General features: G+C 28.7%; 1 protein-coding gene across 1 annotated transcript in view; it reads right to left on the reverse strand.

Moving 5' to 3' along the window:
- LOC129963391 (myosin-14-like) overlaps nucleotides 1–27,172 on the reverse strand; it is a 131,769-nt gene that overhangs the window by 17,727 nt on the left and 86,870 nt on the right. The window contains exons 3-8 of the mRNA XM_056077731.1: nucleotides 24,204–24,456; nucleotides 15,701–15,850; nucleotides 13,434–13,530; nucleotides 9,736–9,869; nucleotides 4,323–4,490; nucleotides 688–855 (exon numbers count right to left, since the gene is read on the reverse strand). Of these exons, the coding sequence (XP_055933706.1) occupies nucleotides 688–855; nucleotides 4,323–4,490; nucleotides 9,736–9,869; nucleotides 13,434–13,530; nucleotides 15,701–15,850; nucleotides 24,204–24,456 (970 nt within the window). The remainder of the gene's footprint in view (nucleotides 1–687; nucleotides 856–4,322; nucleotides 4,491–9,735; nucleotides 9,870–13,433; nucleotides 13,531–15,700; nucleotides 15,851–24,203; nucleotides 24,457–27,172) is intronic.

The following is a 27,172-nucleotide window of genomic DNA, read 5'->3' on the forward strand; positions in this document are numbered from 1 at the left end:
TTGTTTAATAATAGCTTACCATAGAAATTCATTTTTTCCCATGAATCTGTTATTATACATTGTTTACAGAAGAATTTAATTTGAAATTTATTAGCAAATTTTACATTTTTTCTTCTTATTTGTTAAGAAATATTTGATGCTAAAAATCAAAGTCTTGTATTTTAAAAAGCTGGCTTCAATATTGTTATTTAAAAATGTAACATAAAATTTCCAATGAATTAATTTTTTAAAATTTAAATTTAAAAAAAGTTTGGTAATAATGAATACTATAATCTTATGTATGAAATTATAATTTTTAAGGAATTCAGTTATTCCATTTAATTTATCCTAACAATGGTATGTACAAACTCTTAAATAAAGCATATTTATCTTAAAACTTTTTAATCCTTAAAAAAAAATCTGCTAATTGTCATTAAAAATATTTAATCAGTTTCACGTATTCAACCTTTCTACAGTTTTTAAGATTTATGATGTACAAAACCCCCTTTCTTCTCGCCAATTTATTTCTCTGATAAAGCACTTTCTTGCCCCAAAACAGATCCATCAGCTTTTACCCGATAGGGGAGTAAATTACAACTGATTTGCTGTTATTTATATTTGAAGCGAGACAACTCGAGGGAGGGTGCAAAGAAATCATGTCACCATTAACCAGAGAAATGAGAGGCGAGAGAATGAAGAAATACGAACCTTCCTCTGCAGGACATTGATTTTTCTGTCTTTGATGTCCATGTGGTCCCTCAGTTCTTGCATTTCCTGGCTGAGGCGGGTTCTTTCCTGGGTGGCAGTCATGGTCTGCTGCGTCTTCTTCTCGATGATTTTGTTCTTCTCTTCCAGTCTTTGACGGAGTTCTTCCACCTTCGACAGAGAGAAAAAGGGGGGATGTTTAGTGCCTCAAAGAAATGCAATTCGCTTTTGATACGCCCCACTTAAGGGAGACATAGTATCTTTTATTTTTGACCAAAGACGAATCAAGCATTTATTTTCGGGCTTTGACAAATCCTTTTGAATTAAGTTGGAATACTTGGAATAAATGATAGGATTATTTTGTCTAAGATTCTTTGACGAAGATTTAAGATGAAAACTCAGATTTCAATTTCGCTGTGTTTCAGAATTTTTTATATATATATATATTTTTTTTGGCATTTCTTTATTTTTTTTATATTTTCTGATAAATTAATGAACCAAGATGATAAAAGAAAAGGGGGAAATGTTTAGTACTGAAAGAAATACAATTTGATACACCCCGCTTAAGAGATAGTATCATTAGTTTCAGCTAAGGACTTTTCAAGCATATATTTACGAGCTTTAACAAGTTTCGTAGTAGTCAGTTGAAATACTTGGATAAATAGCGAGTTTATTTTGCTTAAGAAATTGTGGAGGACGCAATCCACATAGCATTTTTGTTTTGTTTCGGGCTTATACACATCTTAGGAATGGCTTGTATTTTTCTGTTGCTAAAAAAGAATAAATTCTTGGCATTTGCTCAATTTTTATTGTATTCTGATAAATAAATGAACCAAGATTACTTCTTAAATAGGAATTTTTTATACGGCTCATCAAAAGCACACTAAGTATTTTTAGTTTCAGTTAAATATCCCCAAGAATTTATTTCAGTCTTAAAATTAAGTTATTTATTTTATTTGAATATGTTTAATGAATATAAAATTTGCACTATTGTACTATCTAAGAAATTGGGAAAAGAAATTAAAAATAAAAATTCAGTTTTCAATTTTGTTATGATTAGATCTTTCACACATTTTAGAACTGCTTTGTTGTTCTTATAATACTGAAAAATAATTAATGTTTTGACATTTGTTTTATTTTTTATGCTTTGATAAATGAATAAATCAAGATGGTTACCAAAATACGAAAAATCATGTCCCACATAAAAGAAAACTAAGCATGCTGAAATTTCGGTCGAAGATGAATCAAGCCTTGATTTATGTGCTTTTACAATTCCTTTACATTAAGAATAAAGTATATAAAGTATTTAAAGTATTTTACTAAGGACTTTATAAAAGAGTTAAAGAAAGAAAAAAAAACCCTCAGAAATTAAATTCGCAATGTTTAACTCGAACATATTTTACTACATTTTAACTCTGTTTTATTTATATTATTAAAAATGGTTCACTTTTAGCATTTGTCTAATTTTTTAATATTTTCTGACATATTATTAAGCGAAAATCAAATAAAATCTGAAATGAAAATCTCAAAAATTTGTTTTAGAAACGTGCATTTATTTATTCATAACGATAGCGTAAAGATGCAATAAATATTATTACTTTGTAAAACATTAACTATGTATAAGTTGAAATCTTGAAAAAAATATCAACTTCGATAAATATTCAAAAACTTCCTTTCACTGACATTGTCACCCAGTGCTAGGCTCATTTTTCGCTCACGTGTTTATATTAATAGGCTAGATTAATTCTGATTTCATGTTCTGTTATCAAAATAGTTTGCCAAGAAAAACTTAAAATATGGCACTGCAAAAATTAAAAATTAAAAAAAAAATACGGTTAATTAATTTTTACTCTTCAGTAAATCGTAATTTAATCTGTTTATGCAACGGCTTTCTGCTTCTTATATAAGGATAATCAATTAGTTTTATTTGTAGTTATACTGTAGACAGATCTTTAATAATTTTAAAAAATTGGTTTCAAGCTTTTTTTAAAATTTTTAATAAGGAACTCGAATTCAAAATTGGTTAACATCATTTGTATAATGACTCTAATACCATGTTTGATACCATCTTATTTTAGCATAAAAAGAGATTTAACTTAAAATTATATTCATACTGTTTTATTCCCTTTAATAGGAATAAAATTTTATCATCGATGATCTTACTACATAAGGCATTTCCATGATATTCCACATCAAAAAAAGTTTTACATTTATTCGGCATTTATTAATAACTTCTAACAGATTTGATGGTAATAAGAAGATTTTGATGATGTTTTCAGAAAGCAACTTTTATATCTATATTATCTGAAAAACAGTTTCCAAATGTAATATTTTATACTGAAAGAAATAACATACAATTTTATATAAAAACTTTTTTTGAATTAAAGAACTACTCAAAAAGTGAATTTGCAAAATAATTAAGTTTATTGATAATATCGTTAGAAATTCTGAAAATGCTTAAATGATTATTTTAAATTATTAAAATTGGAAACTTTTTGTAATTACCCAATATTGGTAATGTAGTTCCAATGATTTAAAATCTATAAATCTGGGGGATCACTCAGTAAGTTTCCTCACAATATTTATAGCGTTGTTCCAATGATTTAAAATCTAGAAATCCTGGGGATCACTCAGTAAGGCTCCTCATAATATTTGTAGTATTGTTCCAATGATTTAAAATCTAGAAATCTGAGAGATCACTCAGTAAGGCTCCTCACAATATTTGTAGTGTTGTTCCAATGATTTAAAATCTAGAAATTTAGGGGATCACTCAGTAAGGTTCCTCACAATATTTGTAGTGTTGTTCCAATGATTTAAAATCTAGAAATTTAGGGGATCACTCAGTAAGGTTCCTCACAATATTTATAGTGTTGTTCCAATGATTTAAAATCTAGAAATCTTGGGGATCACTCAGTAAGGCTCCTCATAATATTTGTAGTGTTGTTCCAATGATTTAAAATCTAGAAATCTGAGAGATCACTCAGTAAGGCTCCTCACAATATTTGTAGTGTTGTTCCAATGATTTAAAATCTAGAAATTTAGGGGATCACTCAGTAAGGTTCCTCACAATATTTGTAGTGTTGTTCCAATGATTTAAAATCTAGAAATTTAGGGGATCACTCAGTAAGGTTCCTCACAATATTTGTAGTGTTGTTCCAATGATTTAAAATCTATAAATCTTGGGGATCACTCAGTAAGGTTCCTCACAATATTTGTAGTGTTGTTCCAATGATTTAAAATCTAGAAATCTTGGGGATCACTCAGTAAGGTTCCTCACAATATTTGTAGTGTTGTTCCAATGATTTAAAATCTAGAAATCTGGGGAAATCACTCAGTAAGGTTCCTCTTCCTATTCATCGTCCAATAATACCTCAGATGTCATTTAGTACTTGTACTAAGTATTTAACACTAAAAGATTTTTTTTTCTAATGTGTTTAGATGAGGGGTCCTTAGTGGTGTTCACACTGTACTGTAGTTATCTATAGAGAAACTTGTCTTCCAGTAGTTGTCCTCTAAATCAAATGAAAGTATTATGCATATTTCTTTCATTATAAACCTTTCCTCCCGATTACTTTGAGACCGGACATGCAGCATTCTTCATCAGATGCTGTTGAGAAAAACTAGGAATTTTAACTCACGTCTGCTTGAAGCATGTTATAATGTTCTTCTTTGGCGCATAATGATTCCTTGAGTACAGCTATATGGCGCTGGTAGTCATAGTGCTGTTCCTCTAACGTCTTCATTTTGGCATTCATGGCGAGAATTTCTTGGTCCCTTTTATTTAATTCAATTCGAAGCTCATCCACCTGAAATGACACGAAAACAACTGAAATACAGCAAGAAGAAAATTCAGAAGCAAAATTTTAAGTTGAATCTTCTGATATGTATTACATATAATCACGTGCCAACATGAATTTTGAAGGATTCGAATTTTGGATGTCAGTAATTATCCAACACTTCTGTTGGATAATTCATCATCGTCACAATTGTGCCTAGCAGTAATCTGCACATCATTACAGAAATATTCAGAACAATGTACCTAGTAAGAGGAAAATTTTACCATGGTAAGAAATGAATTTTGTACAAATTAAATTAAAATAATTAGATATTATTATTAATAATTGCTTCTAGGAACAGTTGGAAATGGAATCTGTAAGTGTAAAGATTGCATAAATCCGTTATCTTCAGGTCTTACGCAGACGTATTGCTTGTTATCATTAAACATTCAATCACTTCTGATTACCTGCGATTATGAAATCCTTCAGAATTCCCCCTTTAAGCTATATCCCTATTGAAGAATATTAAAACATTATCAAAGAATTTCATTTTGACTGTTCATTTTGACAGATGTTCCTTCGACTTGAAAAGTGAAGACCCTAGATATAGAAACCCTAGAAATTTCCAATATTTTTTCGGATGAATAATTTGCTAAATCCTCTAAATAAATCGAAATATTCGCTTTAATAATAATTTGCATTTAATTCATTTTGAAAATCTTCCAGAGAATTGCTATTATGCACAATGTTCGTGGCATTAAATGAGTAGACATTCAAGAACATTTTTTTTTTAAATTCACCGATTGAAAAACTATACTAATAATAGCACACCACGAACCCTTTATGAAACTTGAATAGATTTAAATTTATAATAGCAACCACAAAAATACAGTTATCATAAGGAAGAACACTCATTTATTTCAGAAAAATTATAATAAAAACTTTTCAAAACATTATATAAAAACATAGATTACGAACTGACTGACACAGAAATACATAATACATATGATTCTTTTTAACTTTTAATTCATTATTATCCCGATCGATAAGGCAAGATAAAATTGAAGGTGCATTTATTTATTGTGATCTGGGAAAAATATTTATGTATAATGCTTACATTGAAGCAATAGATCGACTAGTCATTTGTTCTACATTTATGATTTGCAAACAGAAATATTTCTTTTCGTCGAGTGAATCATGCAAAAATGTCTAAATGCTCTGGTTTAAGATAAAATAATCACATTTTTTTTTCTCATTATATGCCGAATTTCAAATAGTTGAGCAGAATTTTCCCGCTTATTACCCATAAGTAAGCAGCTCACATTAAATAATATTAACAGAAATTATAAATTGCATCTGTAGTTCAAATCAAAATCACATTCTCGCATACACTCTTATAAACTTATTATGCGAAAAAAAAAAACACGCCTTACATGGCATCGGCGTGCAACAGCTACGAAATATTAACTTTTGGCGTGAATTTAAAATTTTTATTGAATCGATCTTGTTATACTTGGCGAGTTATTTGGCGATTAACTTTAGTCATACATTAATAATATCCCAAAATCGAATTTTGTTTTAGACACGCTGTTCTCAACAGATTGAAACAAAAATTTGACACAAAACTGCACTTGTAGTCACAGATTCTCATACCAAATTTGATATATTTAAGTGGTGTTTTTGAATTATCACATTTACATGTTTCTGAATGTACAGACCGACAGACAGTCAACTCGTAGTTGGATTTAGCTCAAAATTTGACAGGTGTCTACACTACAGTTGTTAAATATGTATACCGAATTTCATCTGTCTAGTTCTCTTCGTTTTGTAATTATCTTGTCAACTTAACTTATATTCGAACAGCCGACTTCCTCTGAATAGATTTTACTCAAAATTTAATAGATATATGCCAATTTGATGTCGTGACCACATACCAAATTTCAATCGTCTAGCTCAATGCGTTTTTGAGTTATATTTATCATAGACAGCCAGACGGGCGGACATTTTCTAAAATTGTGTTTTGCAAACTCAGGGAAGTTTAAAACGTGGAAATTTACTAAAACCTCTTGTTCGAATTTTTTGCCAATTACTATACTTTTTCTATACTACATATAGGAGAAAGTCAAAATTAAATTAAAAAAACTTTACATAATTTTAAATTTCATTGTTTTTTTTAAATAAATATTCATAGAAATAATCCTTCACATTAATATTTTAGTTAATGGATTTCCTTCTTTTTTTTACAGCTAACAATAAGCTTTATGATAACATATAATTGGTGCATATTTAGATTCATAGGCGCTTGCACCTTCCTTCAAACTAATGATTCAATCTCTGTCGACATTTTCAAAATAATCCATTCCCTTTCAGAATCAGAATTCATTTGGGAACGTTATGTATACATTATACGTTAGTGCTTTTCTTAATGTTAATGGTAAAGTTAAGCGCAAGATGTCTTAGAGTAGCTATGGCAGCCCGCGATGTTGACCCTTTGCCATAGAATAGAATTACTCGCATTTGTAGCTCAGGAAATCTGGTTATTTAGCTAATGGATCCTGCTGTCTGCTTCAAAAATTGTTTCTGCATTACTCGCGCCAAGTTATCATCGGATATTTCTTACTTTCATGAAATATTGATGAACTTATGAATAGAAGAGAAGTAATATATTTTTTTCTTATTGTTATTATAGATTGAATTGAGTTAGAATTATTTGGTAAGTCTGAAACATATTTGCCAAGTCCTTATTACATCTTCCGGCCTTTTATTTTTCTGCCTAGAACTTATACAACTACCTGCTGAGGATATAACGGATCAAGTTAATGATTGTGGTTAATGTTTGGGTATCACGAAAAGACGAAAAAAGGGGAGGCAGTGAAGTAACCTGACAGAGACAAAATGGTATTTGTTTTAACTCATAATATTAATAAAAACTATCATATATTCATTTTTGAACTATTTATCACTTCTTTAAAATGTTTAAAATGGTAAAAAAGGCTGTTTTAATGTAATTAACAGCAATGCCTAAAATACGGACGGAAAAAATCTCCGTTTGGGATTTTCTGCTTCAAATTGCAAATATGCCCTAGATTTATTTCATTCTTAAATCAAATTTTATTTTAATTCAAAGTAAAAGTTTAAAACGCGAAATTTAAGAAAAAAGGATAATTAGATTTAGTATAAACAATAAATCCATAAATATATTGTTAGCACATAATGCATTTAATTTATTTCAACGAGTAATAGGCAGTTTTAACGTTGTTCTCTTGAATATATGCAAAGTCGTGTTATCGTTTGCATACTTTATGCAGGGTCAAGTTATCATTAAAATGAATGGTACAGTGACCAGATGTGGAGAATAGTTGCAATTTCTGGTTCTCTGTCCTGGCTTCACTAACCTGCCCCTTTCCGGAAAATCAAAAATGCCTATGCACATACGAGGTTTAAGAAATTGAATTTAATTGAATGAATGAATGTAATGAAATTAATTAATGAATTTAATGAATGATTTTAATGAATTTAATTGAATTTAATGAAATTGAATGATAATAATCTTGAAATTTTGCTGATAGGAATAGTTTTATAAATCCTCACTTTTTGGCATATTTTATAATATTCTTTCTTTTTCGAAAAATTTCATTTTACGCTATGTTTGTCCTTTATTGACAATTTCTTTTTTTTTACTCAATATTTTTTTCTGAATGGATATTGTCCACTACATTTCAAAAGAAAGTATGCGTTTGACCATGATGGAACTTTGAAAAATCCTCGATGTAATTATTTAACCTCAAAATAGTATTTTAAGGTAAAACACATCTATTTACGTATGTCTTTGGAATGTCGTAGAGCATCTAATAGATCTTCACAGGGTCGATCTTCATTAAATAATTTTTTATAGAAACATTATATACTGTAATTGTTCTCATGACATGACTTTGAGAAAATTTTTGTAAATATTCACTATGATCCATTGAATCTCAAAAGTGATATATCATACACACTAATATATACTTTGAGTGACGAAAAGTTCATAGTGTTACAGCTTCACGCCGATAGATGGCGTATCTGTCGAGTACAAAGTTCTGTTAATTCCTTTTTTGTATCAGAACGTAGAGTGTGTAAGAACGATTCTGTGAGAGAGACGAGGCATCCAACTGTGAGAGGTGTCCTAATCTGTAACAGTCTACATGAAGTGGCACAAAAAATGTGTCCGAAAATAAAATGGTGTTCACCAGAAGGAAATGAGTATTATTTGTAGAGAATTACACATAGAAGGCCATCATGCTCAGAGGATATGAAACAGAGGCGAATTTAGGTAATTTGCGGGCCTCGGTAGTGTATACTATGGAGCTATTTTTTTTAACAAACTGTAAAAATTAATTTTACATTTCAACACAGTATTAATACGTTAATGGTTAATATTAGAAGTCATTTTTTTACTTGATTACTTTGCGAAAATATATTTATCATTATTTATCTATCATGACACCAGTTTGCCTGACATTTACGTTTGCACATAATATTATTAAAGCAGACATTCACTGTTATTTCATATTTTAATTAAAAACGTAAGCGGTGTAAACATATATGAATCTAATTAATTATACTTGATAGCAGTATCCTAATATTTTATAATGGATTAAATCTGAATATTTTACAAATTTATTTATTTGCAAGTATGAAAATAAAGTTTTTTTTAATCGAACTATTCTCTGTATAGCAGCAATAAGGGGCTGAGTAGTCAAAAATCCGCCATTGTTTGGAAATGGCGGATAATGGATACAGAATCATTAGGCAACTTATATTAGTGACATCATTGAAGAAATTAAAGGTATGAAAACACCAAAAGGAATGCATGCACTGTTAAGAACAAAATGTTGAATCTGAAAACTCATTAGCAATTATTTTCAAAAAGGATGATCAAACGTACCTAACAGAAAAGAAACGTGAATTAGAAATCGTTTCTTTTTAAAATATTATGCATTTCGAGTCATCCTGTATTTGAGTTTTCAATAAAAACTGTATCCCACAATCTACATGCACCGAGAATTGTTTTTGGGATAGCTTAATGATTCGAAAATAGCTAGCTAGTTCATTTTAGCTGTTTCGAAAACGCTTGTCTATTTTAAGTTATTAGAACAAAATAGCATCGTAAAGAACATGAAATTCCAGTTATTTTGAATTATCAGCATTCTGTTGTACTCATATTACAGTAATTTTGGAAATTATGAAAATATATATAATTTCCTTTAAATTTTCCTTAGAAATCCATTCTTACCTCTTTTAATCTTCCTAGATCTTTGTCTTTGGCTTCTAGAAGGTTTTCTAAATGTTTTGCTCGCGTCTCACTTTCGTACAATTTTGTTTTCAGCCTTTCCATCTCTTTCCTTTCTTCTTCGATCATTTTATTTCCTTAGGGAAAATACAAAAGTAGTTTTATATAATTTTAATGTATTATTTATAGAACATTTTTGAAAACATGGTTAGAATATTTTTTTAGCAATGCATTCCCATTATTTTGATAAAAACTCAATTAACATCTTATATTAACATTCACTAAAATAAACGTTTTAAAGCTATAAATTGTTCTAATATAGTTTTGATATAATATACTAGCATTCAACACACAAATGCAAAATTATGGCTAGAGTAAGATACATAATACTGTAGGAACTTTTTATATTTAAGTTGTAGAATACAAAAATTAATAAATAATTAAAAACAAAAAACCGCAGCTAATTAGTTGAGATGTTTTTTAAAAAATATAATTTATAAATGTAGCTACATAGTTTATGTTAAAATAATGGTCATTATTTAAAATTAAATATATTAATAGCTTCGTAAATAATATCCAAAATATTTTAATAGGTAATTAAAGTTTTATATTCGACTAATTAAACTTTGAATTTTTGGCAATTTTAATACAAATCAAAGAATAGTGGTAAGATTATTACGAAAAAGACTACAATATAACTTTTAAGTGATGTTTTAATTGAATAAAATCTGTTTATGTTAGAATAGAAAACACAAATCCTTTCAATTACTTTATGCCTGCTTCTGAGATAAAAATACAAATTTAACAAAATCTATGCACAGATTGAAAAGCAAAAACTTGATGAAAAAATTTTTCGCATTTAAAAAGATGTATTCAAAGAAAAATAAAAAATAAAAATAAATCTTTTTTTTTTTGTACTTGAAGTAATTATTAGATAAAATAAGGTATATATGACAAAAGTATCATTTTTTCTTTTATTTTATGCATTTTGTGATATTTCAAAACAAAATCTCTATAACTTTAAAAACTTAAGAATGGATTGCATATTTTTATAAATCGTACGTATATATTTTTACGCTCTCATATGAACCTGTCTCTGAAAAAAGAATGAGTTCTTCAACGTCCGTAAGTAGTCGCTTACTTGAAAAAATATGTCGATTTTTTTTTTTTTTTTTTATTAAAAGTAACTCAAAGCCTAACAAAAGAGTCGTTTTAACTGCAGAATATTTACGTTGGTTAGTATAAGGAAATGAAGGAAATTGAATCGATTAAAAAGAATATTATGGCTGTTAAATAAATTAACCACAATCTTATTATTGAAATTGGAATGAAAAAAAGGAGTCTAAAATACATTATTTCCAGGAAAAAAATATTTGGTGTGACAATGGCGAAGTTTTCAAACAAAGCAATTAAAAAAAAAAGGCACGAAAAAAAAAAGAATTATTGCAGCTGTTTCAACAGCACAGGAAACGTCCCCCAGTCTAAGACAAAACTCCTTATCGGAAACATTGCTTTTGTAAATGACTAAAATCCGTTCTGTAATGGCTTCGCTTTTAAAAATAAAAAATTCCTAAAACAATAATTGCAGATTTTTTTTTTCAATTTCATTTGCGTCTCGATGATTGTTTTCTTCAGAATTCTCGTAGGTCGCTTATAATAAATAGCTTCCAGTTCATTTTATTTCTATCAGTAAAATTTATCTTGGCACATTCATTATCTTTTTATTAAGTGATGGACTTTTTTAGCTAGTTTAATTATATTTTCAAAACTTCTTAATCAATATAAAAATGAATCTTTTGTTCCAAATTTTTGTCATACTAAATATAAAAATTTAAAAACTCTATTATTAAAAATTTTTATTAAAAGTTTATTTATTAATTTAAATACTTTTATTTTATCAGATTAATTTTTTTAATAAAGTCAATATATTCTACATTTTTATTTAATCAGTTTAAAGCTGTTTTATTTTAACATTATTTCTGAACATTAGTTACGTTACAATAGCATTATTTATTTTATTAATGTTTTCATATAGTTATTAGCTTATACTTAAATATGAAATTATTTTAGACTATTAATTATGAATGACATCGTTATTAATTAAAGGACATTTCAACTTTCGCAACATCATTGACAACAAACGTGTAAAATCTAATTAAAATTAATCGAATTGGTTTAATGTTTCAATGTATTTAGAGGAAGAATATTCTTTATGCAAAACAGTGTCAGCAACGTCATACGTAATTTTCAAAATTAAAAAATTTTGTCAGCAGACTAGGAATAAAAAAATATGCTGTTGCATTGCTAAAAATATGCCTTGCAACATTAAGCTAGTCGAAATACTTTTAGCAGAAGGACTTCAACAAATGTCCCACCATCTGGATTTACCAGAATCATTAAGTTGGCAAATATTTGGTCAACTGAAAAAGGATTCCATGATAACGGCAAGTGCTAAATGTCTTTGATCTAAGTGTACTTTATCGACTTCAGAAGCAACTCTGAATGACTGAGATGTTTGCCGAAGATTAGGTAAGGTCATCCACATGCAGCAACATGAATCGAAGGTTATTATCTGCCCATAAAAACCACTCGGAGCAAAAAAGGAAAAATTAAAAATAATCCATTTATCCGTATAGTGTTTTTAGAAAATTAGAGGAGAAGATTTGACATAAGCTATACAAAATCTTCGTCTTTAATACGATTTGTATAAATGCATATGTTTTATTTGCATTATGAAAACAGTAAAGTATCGAAGGGTGCAAAAATACTGGATAGATAAACATTACAACTGGAGGGGGGGGGAGGGTCAAGCTCTTTTCAAGAATGAATTAAGATTCTGTTTGAAGTCAAATAATCTCGCTTCTTAATGTGGAGAAAACGTGTTACGAGAAATGATGTGAATTTTATGGGTGAAATAATATAAATGCCAGGTAATGATTTAATGTCTTGGTCAGAAATAAGAACAAGCGGTTGTACAGATCTGTTTGTCATCCTAAATAGCAATTCGATGGAAGAAACAGAAACGAGACTCTTGAACATTTTGTGTTTTTGATATTTTCTTAAAATCAACGATAATACCTTCATTTCAATGAAAAACAATGCTTCCCGTCTCAGAGCTTGTCTTAAGGGAAACTAAAATTTGGAGGAAGATATCAATTGCATGGAGTCCAATTATCACCCAATATGAATCCATTACAGCATGATGGGACGTTATAAGGAAATGCATTGTTGCTCGACCAACATCTCTTTTTGACATTTCGAGAGTTTTATTTATTCTTTTAACATCCAGCCTGGTAAACCTCCAGCATTACCCTAACCTTTTAGCCATTTAAGCACTCATAATTACAAGCTACTCGAATGCTCTGCTCATATTTGAGCTAAGCGGAACTTGCGTACACAGCGAGAAAATAATTTGTTTACATTTAGAAAATCATTTAAAAATTTGCAGAAATTTTTACTGATTTTTTTCAAATGTACTTATTAATATTATCCTAATATTTTATTATTCATAAAATTTGTATAAACTCATTTATTTGGCAACTAGGAAAATGAGATTCTATAACTGACCTGCTTGCGGTCCCTTCTTAGCCTAGTGGTCAGTAGCAAATTATATGTTTAGTTGGATATCCGCCACTGTATTTTAGTAAATTAGTTTACTAAAATAAGGAATAATAAAGAACTATATGTTCGCTTATACTTACCTATGCCTTTATTCTGAAGCATTTCCATTAATTTCTTAATGCTTTCTTCTCTAGCTGCTAGAGTCTGTTTTTGAGTTTCTATCCGCATTTCAAGTTCCTTCACAAAAAAAAGTAGTCATTATAAATACTTACAGACATTAAAATGTGTCTTAGTTGTATTAATAAATTATAAGATGTTTCCATCTAAACGAGTTGTTATCCTGTTAACAATATATCGGATATGATTGTCACAATTTAATTGGCAAAAGTTATAATTTAAAAAATCTCATGCATATTGTACATAAAAGCATATTTCAGACTGCATAAGAAATAAAACTTAAATTTCTCAAAGGTCCTTATGTCTAAGGTTCTACTAGCAATTATTTTTATTTTTCAGTTCACAGGAAATTTTATAAATATTTTATTATTATTATTTATTTATGTAATTTTAGTACCACAGCTAATATAGCTTATTTATCAATTACTCATTTCTGCCTTTATATTCCTCTCGGCAAGTTGGAAGGTAAAGGTAGATTTCTTTTCATCTAAGTTACTATTTTCAAACTGCTTTCAATCTTTAGACAAAAACCAATGGGGGACAGTCTTCCCGAAACATTCTCGCATTTCCTCCATTTAATTCCCCCCCCTCGTCTTCCCGCATGAAATTGTGGATTTTAGATAAGGCCTCGAATACCTTGAATGGCGTTGGCAAATGCCAACAAAGTAGTTACAAATTACAGATCTAGTGATAATTAGAAAGTACAAATCTTTTGCAATGAATATACCACTTCTACTGAATCGATTTTGAGGATACATGTTTTGGAAGCCTTTTTGCAGACCAAAATCTGACATGTGAATTAAAATTATAAGCACAAATTTCATTGATTATTATCGCATTTGCATGAATGAGAAAGAATGGACCAACAAGTGATCAATCACGTGACAAATTTGGTTCAAAATTTCATACGAATCTCTATTTTATATGCTAAACCTGTGCACCAAATTTTATTTACACAGCTCTTTGCATTTTGTTATTATTCTGACCAGTGCTCAAACAGCCAGACAAATAGACTTCCTTAGAGCAGATTTTGCTCAAAATTTTATAGAAATTTACTAATTTGATGAAAAGACTGTTTATGAAGTTTTATTTGTCGACCTCAAAGCGTTTTAAAGTTATCTTTGTAATAAGCAAATAGACTGATTGACAGAGAAAAAAAAATTCAAAGGAATGACTCTGCAACTAACGGCTAGAAAAAATTTGAATTACATAGTTTGATGGAAAGCAGTAACTGTATTTTACATCTTGAATAAATCTTTATTAATACTATAAATATAAAACCAATCTTAAAAATTTATAAGCTTCGTACAAGAAAGAGCATTTATTGCATTTTGTGCAATACAAGGAAAAAAACTGCTTTTTTTACAAGGGAAAAAAACAACTAAATAAAAAATTATACATAATACGCAATATTGCATCTGTCCTTCGTCCAGTTATTGAATTACAGAAGTAAAATAGTAAATTAAATTGCACTGGATATTTATTTAAGATATGTGCTAAGAAGATGAACGAAGTATTTTGCATTATTATTACAAGAATTATTAATAATTGCTAAATTGCTTCTAATCCAACGACCTCCAACTTTGCTAGCAACTTTGGTGCCCAGTTGGCAGCGAATTTTAAGACAAAAGCAATGCTTTCCGGAAAACGCAAGAATCAAAACACTATATTTGTTAAACCCTGGATCTAAAGTTTTTCCTAGAAAAATGCTATGTGACATCATTTTGCGTCAGAAAACCTATATAGATGACGAGATTCAGTCATTCTTTTTTTGTAAATGTTGATCGCATGCGAGCTATCTAGTTCATATCATTGAGTGCCTCAACTCAATGATATACTAAATAGTAAGCCTCAACTGCTTACTATTTAGCAATTTGCTATCTTCTTGTGTTTTTATTGTTTACAAGTGTTGTTCTTTGCACACATCTTGGTTATGCTTTGTCCGTATTTTCAAGAATATTTGTAAATTAAACGTCATCTTTCACTATTCAGTGTGTTGGACTTCTTTTAACATGCACACATTGGACTATCTGGATCTTAAAGGATAACCATAAGAATACTAATAATGAGCATTTATGGCTCGTTTACATCTTTTATCCTGAGTATATTTAACCCTGAAAGTAGTATCTTTCCACTATTTACACCACAAATTCTCTGATTCCTTGACACATGTAAAAACAAGGTAATACTGTGATTGAAAATAATGTGTTGAGAAAAAATATATCTTCACCTTTATTGTTTCTCGAAGGAGGTAAATTTCTTTGGTCATATGTTCCTTCTCTGCATAGAGAGCCTCTAGGTGTTGGATGTCGGCTTCTGGATTGCGCAGGTGCGCCATTCGCAGTTCTTCTTCCAATTGCTGGATTAAGGCAGCTTGTTTCTAAAAAAAGAATATATACGAGTTTTAAACCAAAAATCTATTTATTGCAGGTTTCGATTTCACAATGATATTATTATCAAACAGTGACAGACTTCCAACAGGACAGACAGGTTAGGCAGCTAGATAGTGCCTCAAAACTGAAACAGAACCGCAAACAGGTCAATTAAAAAAAAACTGTATTTTCCTAATTGGCAAATGAATGAATTGTTAAATATTTTATGAATGATAAAATATTATACTGGTATTAAAACCTTATCAAGTATTATTGTTCACATTTATATATGTTTTATTACGTTCACTTAGCTATAAGAATATTTATAAAAAACCGAATATTTGCTTCAATAAGGTTATGTATAAAGGTGGATATCGGGCAGCCTGGATACTGGATAAATAAAAAAAATGCATATTCATAAAATTTATAAAATAAAAAATAATTTGACCTAAAATAAATCATTATCATGAAACTAAATTGTTCATAATATTAAAAAAGGGGTCCCATAATGAACATTGCCTAGGGCCTCAAAATATCGAAATCCGCCGCTGCTTCCCAGTCAACTTTGCATACAAGCAGGAAAATGAAAAAAAAAATGCATTACGAGATTTCAGACTGTAATAAGTTTGGAAAAATATGACTTATAAGCTATTACTTTTTTTAGAAATGTCAAATTTTCGAAGGATGTAATTGTTTTATAAAAGTAAAGTTCACATGAATTTCGAGAAACAAAATACTATTTCTTTTCTTTCTTATTTTAATATAGGATTTTACCATATATGCATTATCACATTACCAAGTTAACGCGTCCTCATATGGTCAAACTTAAAGGAACCTTTGTTACAGAATAACAAAAGTACAAAAATATGTAGTTATCTTAATTTTTCTAATACTGCTCTTTGAAAGGTTAAATTATAAAATTTCTTATTGCGGTTTTTATCGCATATTTTAATTTGAATAACATTATAGCATTGAAATATAAAAGGCTCGTTAAGATGTTGAAAAAGCAACATATATCACATGTATATACCGCACATAAAAATGTCTGTAACTGAAACGAAGAATAACTATTTATGAAAAATATTACATCTTTATTTTTTATTATATCTCCATTTATTACAATTTTTTCTATCGTTTTTTCAACGAGTGTGTCTGAAAGACTTATGGTAACATTATTTTGTTGCTTATTTTTACATTAAAAGAAGTGTAATCAATATTTCTAATGTTCCAGATGTATTTGCCATTCTTTTCTTAGACGTCAAAAATAGCTTCCATCAGTTAAAATAATGAATTCTTGGGGCCAGAACTTATTTATGGAAGAAAAATATTATTACATCAGACAGCATGTGATCGCAAGTTTCTTCATTCTTTTTGAAATATTAATAGTTGTTATTATGAGTCAAACAATAGATATTTGAACATATTCTCCATAACAGATATATATTTTTAAAATTAAAAAAGATATCTGCTGCAAATGTTTCACGGAATTATCGTATTTCAATAAGTTATATTTAGAAAGACTTGCAGAAACAATAAATGTTTTCTTTAGAGAGATTATTTCTTATCTTTGGAAATATTTTAAGAATCAAGCAATTTATGTCAAATAATGTTTGATTTTTAAGCATTTCTAAAGTAACTTTATGGCATTAAATAAAATGAGCCGAACTGAACAATTGTAACAATATTTTTTATTTTTTTATACAAAAAAAAGACCTGTAATCTTTAAAAAATTCGAATTCGTTCATTCGTTTTCATCTTACTTCTCTGAATTCGAATTATGTTGATATTTGTGTTGCTCAGTTTGTGAATGCGAAAACTCAAATGTACTAGTCAAATGAAATCTGGTATGCAAATTTGTAGCCAAACTTACAGCCAATTTTACACCAAATTTATAGAGATTGCTATCAGGTTTTATATGAAATCCATTCAGAGGTAATCTCTTTGTATGGCTATTTGAGTTCATGATAATTATGAAGCGTAAACAGCTAAATAAACAAAATTTGGCAAATAAGCTTAGCATACATCTAAAATATAGATATATATATCAAATTCAGAATGCAATCCGTCAAAGGGTCGAAAGTCGATCAATCTGCACTTCCTCAAGCCTATAAGCGCGTTAAATTAAAAACGTAACAATTTAATGAATGAAATTTGGTATTCGATTTTATGACGACAATCGTAGTTCTGCATCAAATTTTGGTTTCAATCGATCGAAAAAAAATCCCATCTAAAATAAATATTCGATTTTATGGTACTTGTATTTTAACTGAATGCCAGCGATTAATCGTCAAAAAAAATCGCCAATGACTTCAGGTAAAACAGAATTACCGATTTTGTTACTATATTAAGGAGCATATAAAACTCGTATATGGGATCCTGATAAAATAACCATTTCTTATAAAAAAGTTTGAGCATTCGTGACTGTCAGAATATGGACGGAGGAGGATAACATCTGTATTAGAACTTCTGTATTATCTGTATTAGAAGAGAAAATTTTGGGGGGATCATTCACACTCGTTTAAATTAAAATAGTAATTAAACAAAATAATTAAATCGCACTTTTAATACATTTTTATATATCAGCTAGACCAAACAATTTCCCTGATATGCTTGAAAGGAGATTTATCTTATATATATTATTGATTCATCGATTTTTCTGATTCGAATGACTTTTGAATATAATGTTGAATACATATTATATTCGAAATTCGGTTGAACCATTGATGCTTTCAGTTTAATAGAAAAGGTCCATACAGTTTATTATCACTATTCAAAGCGAAAGTATGGAAAATGAATGTAGTTGCCTTTTCAAATGTATGCAGAATATCGTAATCTAATAATAGAGGTTATAGAATGGCACGTGTTCGGGGAGCGGAGGGGCATGAAGGGGATAATGGAACATCGTTCTGTTTCCTAAGGTTCGGATTGTCAATGATAAATGAGATTGCAATTACAATAGCAAGTTTGGGACTTTAGAACATGGTAATTTATTGTTCGTCAGCTCTTATTGTGCTGTTATAAGTCTATATTTGCTGTTTTAAATGTAAGAAAAACTTTTATATGTATGTAACAAAGCGTACTCTTGACCTTTTCTATAATAAATATAGTAAAAGTATACAATTTTGGTACGCTTATTGTGTCATAGAATGTTTATAGAATTAAATGTCATTAAATACTCCATAGACTGACCCTTTAAATATTGTTATTGCATCTTCAGTTCTGTAAGTTAACAATTTTTTTTAATATAAAATATAGCACATTCAATGAAATTTGATAATATTTATCTCAATATTCTGCAACCAAAGTCAAAGCTTTATGTGATGAGTTCTGTATGTGTTCTAGTCTGATAGAATTGCTGGTTCACCGTTTAGTAGCATTATCTTCTGAATTCTAATTTCATCCAATTTCGAGATTTTATGAAGAAGTATAAGAAGTATCCATTTACTATTATAAGTATCTATTTAATATATTATATTCTTACTATTATATATTATATTCTTACTATTATATATTATATTCTTACTATTATATATTATATTATATTATTATTATATATTATATTATTTAATATATTATATATTATACTTACTGTTATATAATGTTATACTATTTAATATATTATATTATATTTATATTCTTACATAATAGAAAAAGCTTTGTTGAATGGCATAAAATTGTTTTAAATTTAAAATGCTTCATAATATGATTATAAATACTCTACTTAGGATGTATCGATTTTCATCTCCAAAAGCACGCAAGTTTTTGATTTTTATAGTTGAGGTATAAAATTTTAAAAATTTGTAAGCTCTTGATATAGATTATTATATTTTCTACTTATAAAAGGATGTAATATTATTTCCTTGTGAATATTATTTCCTACTTGTAATATTATTTCCTTGAGAAGTTAATCCCATGATAGAAAGACTGTTTTACAGGTATCTGTAATGGATCCTGAATGGATGCCATAATAATGACATGCCTTAGCCACAAAAACGAAAATTCCAAAAAACTACTGGAATTTTAGCGATATATAGATTGGGAACGAAGATACGATATCTTTCTAGAAGCTTCTTTGCCTTGTCACAGAAAGTGTAAAAATCCGAGAGTAATCAACTGAGTTGAGCTCAATTGAGTATTTAGTAGTTGAGTCGCGAGAGCATGGCTGAGTGAGGATGTCTCTCTTGGAATTTTCACTAAGAGCTTAGTGCTCTTAGGGTTGTTTAGTAAGAATATAATATATTAAATAGATACTTATAATAGTAAATGGATACTTCTTATACTTCTTCATAAAATCTCGAAATTGGATGAAATTAGAATTCAGAAGATAATGCTACTAAACGGTGAACCAGCAATTCTATCAGACTAGAACACATACAGAACTCATCACATAAAGCTTTGACTTTGGTTGCAGAATATTGAGATAAATATTATCAAATTTCATTGAATGTGCTATATTTTATATTAAAAAAAATTGTTAACTTACAGAACTGAAGATGCAATAACAATATTTAAAGGGTCAGTCTATGGAGTATTTAATGACATTTAATTCTATAAACATTCTATGACACAATAAGCGTTAGGAACGAAGATACGATATCTTTCTAGAAGCTTCTTTGCCTTGCAACTTTTATGCTGCTGTTTAATGCAAATTCTGCTTTTGTATACACTTCGGTTGTGTGTTGCTTCTGCGTACTCGTGTCGAACAACTAGTCTTTTTCTGTTATTGGTCCTTTCGGATTTTTCACTACACAAACCATGGCTGAACTTTTTATTATACATAAAAAAGGTATTTTTATAATAAGTTTTCTAAGTTATATTAATATCGAACTCATTTGAAATGAATTTCTTATATAGTCTTGGGAAAATATTTGAAAAGGAAAAATGCTACTAAATGTAAATAATAAAAAAAAGAGAGAGATGAACCCCTTGTCTGAAACATCGTAGCATGATAATAATTTGAGATTGATTCTTCCCTCCTTATCTTATTTTAAGAATTTCAATTTATTTATACAAAATAACGTGTACACATAAAATGTATTTATTATATTAGCATAGTATAAGCGCAGTTAGTAAAATAACGAAAACACTGTTATAAAATATTCTAAAATTAAGTTACAAAGAGAAGTATTAAAAATTCGATTATTCTTAAACTAATTAAGATACGTGCCAAATTCATTACAGTCCTTCAATAAATCCGGACATTTCTTTTTATTTTGAAACTAATTACAGCACAATAAAACTATAAATGCCTCTCGCTATAGAAATAGGTTATCTATAAGCAAATGAAATGTTTCTTCAAATAAGGAAGTGTCTGGATATTTAGATTTACATAAGCTTACATTTTTTTTTAAACATCAACACCCAACTTCGAACACCTATCTGAATTATTCAGATCAAAATAACTTAAATACATTTGACATTTTGTAAATTCAAATAAACAATTGAAGCGTTACAAGTAATTGAAAATTTTCCTAGTATTAAGTAAATTCTCCCTTTTTTCAATATATTTCAAGAAGATATCATTTCGAATTTTTGAAATAATTCATATTATGTATTAAAACACTCAAGAAAAAAGAAAAAAAGTTATGTATTTTTAATATATATAACCTTTTTTTATTAATTTTTAAATTCATAAGCTCAAATTTTTGAATAGAAACTCATTTACTCATTTTAGAATAGATAGCAGGCGAATAACCTAAATCTTTCAAAACGACATGTGTCTCCTGTTTTTATAGAGGGCGTAACTGAATTTCGGAAAAGCATGCTCCTGCAGGAACAAAAAAAAATCTTTAAATCTTATATAGATATATAAGTAAATGCTAAAATGAAAGAAAAAAGTCAGTAAACAAATTCTACTCTCATTACATTTCAAGCGAAGTTTCCTTCAGAATAAATGGGAGGGATTACAATTGTAGAAATGATTTATGAGATCTTTAAGGAATTAAAAAGGCACAGAAGCAATATTCTGCATAAAGAATAAAATTTGTATAAAAAAAGCAAAAATGAAATATATGAATAAATAAAACGATATTGAATAAAATATGAAAGTAATCTTTTGAGGATGGATATTGCTAGACTTTACTAGTATTCACTAGTGTCACTAGACTTTAAAAAAAATTATTTTAATAAAACAAATAAAAACGTTTCGATAGTTATTTTTTAAAATTTACTAAACTTTATGTTACAAAGAGAATAAGTAAAAAATATTCTTAAAAAAGGATTTAAAGAATCGTTTAGTAGAAATTTCAGCATGCAAATCAGCAGCATAATATTGTTTACATTTCTATTATAAAGAGATGTTTTAGAAATTACTTATTTAGCATTTACTTTTCAGTTGCTCCAAAAACATTTAATGCAACCCTATATTATTAAAATTAATGCCAAAACTCATTCAAAATTTTTGATTATCTTAAACAATATTCCTCGAAAATATTATTTATTTATTATTTGGTGGCAATAACGTTACGAATAAAAGCACACGTTTCGAATTCTTATTTAGTTTTGTTTCATTTTTATAACGGTAAACACACAAGCACGCAAAAAAGCAATAACTTCTCACAAAGTCAAGTTATTATATTAAGGAATGAAATGAAAATCTGAATAAAGTAAAGTATTGATAGGGTGACCTATTTGCTATGTTGAAATATGTTGAAACAGCCGTTAAATGTTTTTTCTGGAATATCACCAATTAATTTGGACTGATTGATCTAAAATATTGTGTCAGGATTTTTCATTAAATAAAATCAGTTGAAAGATGAAATAGCTGGACTTACAATCAGAAAAGTTGAAAATTATGCAAATATAAACATGCAAATTGTATTTTGTGCGAATACCATTTGCATATTTTGGAAGAGGGCGTTCTTCCAAATCGAGTGATATTTTCGCTTGAGCTTTTCTAGATTACGATTAATAACAAATGTCCGGATACTTTTATGACGGTCTGTAAATATATATATAAATATAAAAGTCCATTAGTATATCCTGTAGAACGTTTCAAAGATTTTTTTTTTCCATCATGCATGTCGCTATTTACAGATAGAATACCAGCCTATGATCATTGCCATGTTAAAATTGTGATTCAGACAATTTGCTTTCTTGTTATACATAGATGAGTAATCGTGCGTTGCTTTTTAACAAGAATAGTTGTGGCGACGGTATAGTAGTGATATGTTAGAGTAGCCATAACAACCGGATGGTTACTCTAGCTTCATAACTCTCCGGATTATAAAACGTATTCAAACTTGTAAAAAAAAATTTGTTGTCAGCCCATTAGTAAATATGGAAGGGTTTCTGTCTGCAACAAACTTTTATTTACAAGATTACACAATTTTCATGAAAATTTAAGATTTGTCTTTTTAAAAGAATAACAAACATGGGTATTTAATAAGTGTTATATAATGTGATAATCATTCATTTAAAGACCAACGACGGTTCGTCAGCTTTGAAATTAGCCGTGTTAGAAAAACTATTTATCAAAAGACTAAAATTAAAAAAAAGGCAGTCTAATTTTTTTTTAATTCGCAAGTTTTTTTTAATGAAGTTTGTTGCATTTCGAACATAAATAATAAATTATATAATTGATATATGATATAAATTTCTTGTTTTGCCAACAGAAATTTATATGAATTTTGAATTGATAATTCCACAGATACACTTCTACTTTCGCCCAGTAAGTTCGATAATGTTAATCCAAAAATAAATACCAAATAAGATGTGTAATGTTAAGATGTTAAGATGTTTTACATTTCATAGTTAATAATAAATGATCCTTCATAAATATTTACGAAGCATCAATTATAAATATTATATGTTTTAGGCGATTTGTATATCTTAATGGGCTACTCGTGGAATAAACCCGATCTGCATATCTCTACTTATTGATTCATTTCCTAACATGTTAATGATTTTATTTCTTTTTGCCATTTTTGTTGATTATCAGACTGTTACAGTGAGAAAGTAAACAAAATCGATATAAAAAAGCAGGAAATGTAATTTTTAAAACTAATTTTAATATGCATTGAAGCTCTGCAGATCTAATGGACCAGCCACTGCTGTATATTGTTTTCTTTCAATAAGATTAGCTTTATTTATTCATAAAGATTTGACTATTTTGTGAACAAAGAGTTAGTATTTCATAATGTAAAATCCAAGTTTTTCCAAATTTTATTCTATTTGCTGATATTTGACTTCTTCCAAGCCATATATTAAGTCATGTTCCGAACCTTTTTCCCAAATTTAATTCAAATACATTTGTTGAAAATAATTGGAGAAGAAATCAGCAATTTTTGTAAGGGCTGTATTAAACCCAGATCTCTAATTAAGATTATAAATAATTGCATAAAACAACAGAGTGCAACCCACCTGATTTTCTGCTCTAAGCATCTTGAGCTGATCGTTGATAAGGGCATGTTTGGTGGCCTCTTCTTTTCTCAGAGCTCTTTCTTTTTTCAACTCTGGACTCCAGAACGTCTTTATGCTATGCATGCTGGATCCCAACTTGCTTGCCGTAACGTCCAATTCCCGCTTCACGTTGCCATATTGGTTCTGCAATTCATTTAAACGAGCTTGAAGTTCGGATACGAAATTGTCTCCTTGTCTGCCACTGTAATTTAGCCTGTGAAACAATGATGATGATGAATTAAACAATTAAGAATTGAAATTGGCAATAAGGAAAAATGATTCAACATTTTAAAAGAAAGATTATTCCATCATTAGCATAATTCTTACGGTTATAGTATTATAGGAGGTGTTCAGAAAGTATTTGATTTACTTGTAACAGATGGAATTAATCCTGACCTAAACAGAGATTTAATCAATCTCAAATAACCGAATCAAAATAATTTATTTTATTTTTTTCTTATCATGAATTGTGGATATTGTTCGTATAGGCTACTATTTAGTTAGAACTGTATGTAGAAACCACTGGCTGTTGCCAACAAGATAACTAGATCTGTCAAATTTTGGATTATTTTTATGAAGAGTACCTTGTCTCCTGCTGCTGTTACCAGAATCTGCTTCAGAAAAAATTACATTGGACAGACTTGGAATGTTTTAAAACAAACCAAGATTCATTCACCAATTACGTTAAAATTGTGTTGTTATTTTCTTTTTGTAAAATATTTTACAAAAGCAGGATGCATTAAAAGTTTCTTTTACATTTGATTTGTCTTAGCATTCATATTTCAAACCGTTCTTAGTTTTAAGTACTTAAATGGACATATTGGGCACATATCTTGGGGGGGGGGATGTTTATTTTGATGTGGTGTATTATGCTTTTTAATTTAGCCAGATAGTTTTCGAGACATTGTTTCTTTACTGTTCAACATTCAGCAACAAAACAAAGACACACAAAAATAATGATTAAAGTAGAGCATATCTACTTTAAAGACCATGCAAGAAAAAAAAAACCGAAAGCGATTTGTTTATGTTCTTATGATAAAATATTAAGTGACTCGCAGCATTCAAAATTTTTAATCTCCCACACATACAGTAACTATTAACTAACGTAAGAACAATTCTTTAATGGTAAGAAAAGGTAAGAACAATTCTTTTGTAGATATTAAGAATTGTTTATTTTTCGTTTTCTATTTTTTTTTTCAATAAATTTTTTTTAGGTCTTAGAATAAATTTCAAATTAAGTCTGTGTCTTTTTTAATTGGTACTAAAATTTTATACAATTCATTTGATTATGTTTCTTGATTATGTAAACACCATATTACATTAATATTCACCTTTAGCATTATAAGGATGATTTTAAAATGTCAGCTCTTTAATTTAATAAATTATACCAATCCTTTCAAAAAAACTACAATTTATTAAGTTAGTTTTATTATTTAATGATTTCATATTTTTTTTTAAAAATTAGCTACAAATACGTATACAAATGTGTAGGAACAGTGTTACATAAAAAACGTACAGTGCAGTTTTCGATTTTGGTAATACACGACTTACACCGTCTGTTTTTAAAGATCACTCCTAATTTTAGCAATAAATTCTTTTTATAGATTAAAATTGAAAGTTGGAAAATTGTTTTCGCAAAAAAACCATTTTTCTCTTTTACATTATAGCACCCAAATGACAACGTAATCTTTCTGTCTCATAAAATTATGTAAACTATAACCAAAGTATTAATCGTTAATCACAAATATATCTCACTATATGAGACAACTGCATATTTAGATAAAGGTGCAATTATGTTTATCATCTGATTGTAATGTCACATGAATTTAAACTATAATTATTACCTTACCTATTTAACTATTACCTAACCAAGGAAATTACGTATGCTTGTTAAACAACTCCCTACAGCGCAGTCATTCAACAAATCTGAAGAATTTACCAACGTCCATGTCTGCTCTTATCGCAGACATCAGTCAGACATTTGAAGGTCCTTTTATTGTAGCCTCTGGTCGATCGTCCGGCGTTGACCTTGAGCCCAAATATCGAACATTGCGATTTCCTATTGTTGTTTTGTATTAGACAGCAACGATTTTGCTTAGGGCTAGGGCCAGTTGTCCAACCAAAATTGCATGTTCACACTTTTGTTACCCTTCCAATAAAAATAATGATCAAAAGAATTGTTAAGGGTCCAAAACAGTAGAATTAGTATTACCTTAATTTTTTTTCTGCCGAGAAAAGACAGGAAAAAAAATGCTTTGATGAAACTTTGAATGATAGCAGTTGACAAACTGTCATTCCATACGGCATATCATTTCTGTTACGATAAGATTCGTATATCCATGATTATTATCTGATTAAATATTTGTTATTCAGAGAGAAGAAGGTATTTACTTAAAAACTATTAATGTAGTATATAAAAAATTTTTTGGGAAAAAATATTTATTGAAGTGGACCGAAAAGAAGAAAACTTGTATAACATTTCTTCAGAGTTTTTTTTTTTTTTTTTTTTTTTGTTATTGTTAAAATACATGAACAAAAATTTGTAGTTAATAAAGCATATGATGTAGATATAATTCAAATCAATGCGCATTTCATTATTATTATTAAATCACCAGATAGAAACTGAACTGATAATGCTTACAATTAAACATACCCCTTTGGTGTAAAGAAGAATTTTGGATAAAAGTAGGGAGAAAAGAAAAAAGGGGGTTAACATAACAACGTGTCAGAAAAAGTCCACATCCAAACTTCACAGTTTTCATTATTCGTACCATGAAGCATTTACTTTGAGCAATACTTTGGTATAAAGCCGATAAGCTTGATGAAATGAAAGATTTTAATTCTGGTACAGATAGTAACGTAGTGTACCATCGTTCCATCACTCAGATTCGACGATCAGAAGAATATAAGCAGAGTTGTAGAGATAAGAC

Source organism: Argiope bruennichi, chromosome 3 (genome assembly GCF_947563725.1).
Source record: "Argiope bruennichi chromosome 3, qqArgBrue1.1, whole genome shotgun sequence".
Lineage (NCBI taxonomy): Eukaryota > Metazoa > Arthropoda > Arachnida > Araneae > Araneidae > Argiope > Argiope bruennichi.